The 5,000-nt window shown below is 45.9% G+C and overlaps 2 protein-coding genes across 2 annotated transcripts in view; both read left to right on the forward strand.

Annotated features, from left to right (window-relative positions):
- Nucleotides 1-302, forward strand: part of LOC133138526 (SWI/SNF-related matrix-associated actin-dependent regulator of chromatin subfamily D member 1-like) — a 17,560-nt gene extending 17,258 nt beyond the window's left edge. The window contains exon 13 of the mRNA XM_061257356.1: nucleotides 1-302. This exon is cut by the window's left edge and continues 1,179 nt beyond it. The gene's annotated coding sequence lies outside the window, so the exon portion shown is untranslated.
- A 1,335-nt stretch (nucleotides 303-1,637) lies between these two features.
- Nucleotides 1,638-5,000, forward strand: part of LOC133138960 (glycerol-3-phosphate dehydrogenase [NAD(+)], cytoplasmic) — an 11,033-nt gene continuing 7,670 nt past the window's right edge. Inside the window, exon 1 of the mRNA XM_061258137.1 lies at nucleotides 1,638-1,792. Within this exon, the coding sequence (XP_061114121.1) occupies nucleotides 1,749-1,792 (44 nt within the window). The 5' untranslated portion in view covers nucleotides 1,638-1,748. The remainder of the gene's footprint in view (nucleotides 1,793-5,000) is intronic.

Consider the following 5,000-nt stretch of genomic DNA (forward strand, 5'->3'; position numbering starts at 1 on the left):
CATATTTCTCAAAGATAGAAAAGCCATACAGTGCAGTTGAGTTAAAAAGGTTGGGAAGATGAATCCAACAGATATTAAGTCTTACTGTAGTTTTAACTATTTTTCTGCCTTTGTTTGAAGATTCTGCGGTCTCTTTCACAGCTTCAGACCGTTTCTGAGAGAAGACCTTGAATTGTTGAAGTAAAGTTTAGTAATAGGATTTTTTTTTTCTAACCCCTTATGGACCAATTATATTCTTTGTTCTATTGTTTATTTTACATGTTTATTCCAAGTTTAATAAAGCGCTTCATGAGTTAATAGTGGCCTTTTCTTGCATTCCTGGTTCTTGCCTGTCTGTCCTTATCTATTAGCCACAGTCTTGTCTAAAAGGAATATTGAGCTAAACTGGAGTGTGTTTTCCTCAAATGTGCTGTATTTGCTGGTTGAGCAAAACTCACATTGCATCAAAACTCCACTCCTGCCGGCCGCAGTGTCTGCAGGCATTTGCTCCTACTGTGCGCTACACCGAGATTATTTCACTCATTATTTTACCTGCTTGGTCAGGCAAGCTAATGGTGAAATCAGGGGGTTGAAGCAACTACCTGCAGACACGACGGCACGCGGACACGACAGCCATCAGACACGACAGCCATCAGACACGACAGCCATCAGACACGACAGCCATCAGACACGACGGCCATCAGACACGACGGCCATCAGACACGACAGCCCGCAGACACGACGGCCATCAGACACGACAGCCCGCAGACACGACGGCCATCAGACACGACAGCCCGCAGACACGACGGCCATCAGACACGACAGCCCGCAGACACGACGGCCATCAGACACGACGGCCATCAGACACGACGGCCATCAGACACGACGGCCATCAGACACGACGGCCATCAGACACGACGGCCATCAGACACGACGGCCATCAGACACGACGGCCCGCCGGACGTGGAGTTGAGTAGCGCTGGTATAGAGCTGGGATCATCAAGTCTGTCCCTCAAATCCAAATCCAGTCCCGGTTTTCTTTTCTCCTGGGTAATAAACTATGCAATTAGTGCCACTGATTGGCCAGACTGTCTTCACTCCTGACTCCCAGGTTAAGGGAGGGTGAACACACCTGACTCCCAGGTAAAGGGAGGGTGAACACACCTGACTCCCAGGTAAAGGGAAGGTGGAAAAGCCGTCAAGGTCGATGATGCTTAGTTTATGAATTGGCATTTCTCTCCAATAATAAAATGACCAGTTCATGCATTGTACCTTCATTTCATGGCACCATAATGTTGGGGACAAATGGCTTCACAGTCTTCCTTAGTGCAGGTCCTAGTCCTAGGCTTTTGTTTGCCTTTGTAGTTGTATTGGCGTTTCAGCACGGGACCAGAATAGTCCGTGAGGAACACACTCATAACAAATTCATGCTCCAGTTCGTTTTTCAAGCGGGGCCTTTGGTCGATGAAGGCGCTGTACTGATAATAAAAATGATCCACAGCGCTAAGCGGTTTCTGGCTCCTGTTCGTGTGGAAAGAGGCATATAAATCCTTGGACGTGTTGGAAAAAGACAAGAAACTGGGCGGGCGATTACTGTTCTGCCACTAACCGTCCAATGGGAGCACGTCTGCGCGAGTGGGCGGCTGTTCTCTCAAAAGAACAACCAATTAATATAGTGGGTGTGACCCGGGAGGACAGCGGTTCTGTGCACGGCGTTTCTGCAGACCGGTCGGGTTTTGGTGGAGAGGTTTCTGCGGCAGTGTGGAAGCATGGATGCTGAAAAGAAAATCTGTATTATTGGCTCCGGAAATTGGTAAGTGGTGACACGAATATTTGTCATTGTGCCTGTGTCCACGCTGAGGGGAGGCGAAAAAGGCTCCTATAAAATTGCGTGTTCGTTTTTCGGCTGCTGTGTGTGGCTAGCTGTCGCTTGCTAGCTAACTTATTGCGTGCCGGTGCATATACGATTCCATCAGCGTGCAGTGCACTTGTGTCGAAAACGAAACGCTGTATTAAAATGTCACTCGCGTTGACTCGTGTCAGTTTACGTTAGATCTCGACGGGTTCCCAGGAAATATTGCCACCGTAGATTTTTTTTTTTTTTTTTTTATGGCAGTCGATGTCCGTCATTAGCTCTGCCTCTGCTGTTCACACCACGAGCTCAAGTAGTCTTCTGTGACAACAGGTGTTGATAAATGTATTTTGATTCATCCATATGGAATGATCTCATGGAATTGAAGCGACTAACTTCGCCCGCAGTGAGGTTATTGTTACTGTAAACTATGAGAATAGCGAGTGCCCGGTTGGGTATAGTCTCTTGCAAACCTTCCGATCAAGCTTGCCGGTTGCGTTCAACGCGAAAATTATTTCCTAGCTCTGACGTTAACCGTGTTCTTGGAAGCAACATCTTAGGAAAGCATGTCTGGAATAGTCTAGTTGTAAAATGAACAGATCATCGATTATCTGAGAATGAAAAGAGGCCTATTAATAATCTTGTTAAATAAAACAAGTATGCGTGCGCTCCGCTTAAGTTATGTTAAGTAAATTGAAAATATTACAATATACTGTTGATCTATTAATGAACTAAGATTTTCTATTGTTTATTTTTGAGGGAGGGGGGAAGCTAGGGGCATGTCAGAGTAAGGTTTGCTCCGTTTAGAAAGCTACTGTCGTCTAAGGTAACCCGTTTGGAAGTAGAAAAACTTTTAACTATTATTCTACAGCGAACATTCGGTATCAGAGAAATTACACAAATGTGCAAATTCCTCCTCTCGTTTGAGTGCCGCTGGCCAGCACACGCAAAGCAATAAAAAGGCAACTGCGCCAGTGCAACACCGTGAAGTTGCGCATTAAAACAGACCAATTACAATATTACTCATTGCAGCGTACAGTAAACAGTATTTGAAGATCGACGCATGCATGAAAATGAACCCAATAGCGCCCATGCGCGTCCGTGTGACTTATTTACGGGCTTATTTGATTGGCCTTAATGAAAGGCTCTGGTCCTCATTGTCTGACATTTTTGTTGATGTAGCAGTACATGTTTTCATCTCTGTGCCTCTGCCTTGTTTGGAACAGCCTGGTCCGGTGCGCATTGTTTGCGGCTGGAACAATATTGTAAACACTTCAAAGGTGAAAGTGTAAGGTCTGATCTCGGTCCGTGTTCCTTCCGTCCCTTTGATGAACGCTCTGTACTGGACTGGGACAGATTCCAACTCCTAGAGTGCTGGTTTGCGTGCTGGTTTTTGTTCCAACCAGTTGCCTTAGTTTTAATTTTCTGACGGCTTTATAAACTTGGCTGGTTCACTCCTGTACTTCAGCCCAGTAAAGACCTTTAGGATACACTTGCTGTCTATGGCTGTAGCTGGTGTTTATACAAACGTGAGATCAAGATGTGATTGAATAAATAATTAAGAGCAGAAGCTGGCGCAAAATCCTGAAATGGATCGGTCCTTGTGCATCTCTGAGCTAGGAAGTGTAGTTGGTAAACACAGGTGGCAAACTCCAGCCCTGTAGGGCCGCAGCATGCGTTGTTTTCCAGTTGTTCTCAGCACCCAGTGTTCTTTCAAGTCATTGTTCGTGAAATAATCCACGTATCTTGTACCACAAAAACCCACGGACACAGCAGCCCCCTGGGAATTCAGTTTGACACCCATTACATTACATTACATTAATTGCATTTGGCAGATTCCCTTATCCAGAGCGACATACAGTTTATTAGACTAAGCAGGTGACAATCCTCCCCTGGAGCAAGGCAGGGTTAAGGGCCTTGCTCAAGTGCCAAACGGCTGTGCGGATCTTATTGTGGCTACGCCGGGATTAGAACTACCGATCTTCCAGGCCCCAGTCATGTACCTTGGCCACTAGAATACAGGCTGCCACAGTCATATACCTTAGCCACTAGGCTACAGGCTGTCCCAGTCATGTACCTTAGTCACTCACTATCACTGTGTTTACCACGCTCTCTATCACTGTGTTTACCACGCTCTCTATCACTGTGTTTACCATGCTCTCTATCACTGTTTACTGAGCTCACTCAGAGCTCTCTATCACTGTGTTTACCACACTCTCTATCACTGTGTTTACCACGCTCTCTATCACTGTGTTTACCACGCTCTCTATCACTGTGTTTACCACGCTCTCTATCACTGTGTTTACTGAGCTCACTCGGAGCTCTCTATCACTGTGTTTACCACGCTCTCTATCACTGTTTACTGAGCTCTCTATCACTGTGTTTACCACGCTCTCTATCACTGTTTACTGAGCTCTCTATCACTGTGTTTACCACGCTCTCTATCACTGTGTTTACCATGCTCTCTATCACTGTGTTTACCACGCTCTCTATCACTGTGTTTACTGAGCTCTCTATCACTGTGTTTACTGAGCTCACTCAGAGCTCTCTATCACTGTGTTTACTGAGCTCACTCAGAGCTCTCTATCACTGTGTTTACTGAGCTCTCTCAGAGCTCTCTATCACTGTGTTTACTGAGCTCACTCAGAGCTCTCTATCACTGTGTACTGAGCTCACTCAGAGCTCTCTATCACTGTGTTTACTGAGCTCACTCAGAGCTCTCTATCACTGTGTTTACTGAGCTCACTCAGAGCTCTCTATCACTGTGTTTACTGAGCTCACTCAGAGCTCTCTATCACTGTGTTTACCACGCTCTCTATCACTGTGTTTACCACGCTCTCTATCACTGTGTTTACCACGCTCTCTATCACTGTGTTTACCACGCTCTCTATCACTGTGTTTACTGAGCTCACTCAGAGCTCTCTATCACTGTGTTTACTGAGCTCACTCAGAGCTCTCTATCACTGTGTTTACCACGCTCTCTATCACTGTGTTTACCACGCTCTCTATCACTGTGTTTACCACGCTCTCTATCACTGTGTTTACTGAGCTCACTCAGAGCTCTCTATCACTGTGTTTACTGAGCTCACACAGAGCTCTCTATCACTGTGTTTACCACGCTCTCTATCACTGTGTTTACTGAGCTCACACAGAGCTCTCTATCACTGTG

This window comes from Conger conger, chromosome 10 (assembly GCF_963514075.1).
Source record: "Conger conger chromosome 10, fConCon1.1, whole genome shotgun sequence".
Classification (NCBI taxonomy): Eukaryota; Metazoa; Chordata; class Actinopteri; order Anguilliformes; family Congridae; genus Conger; species Conger conger.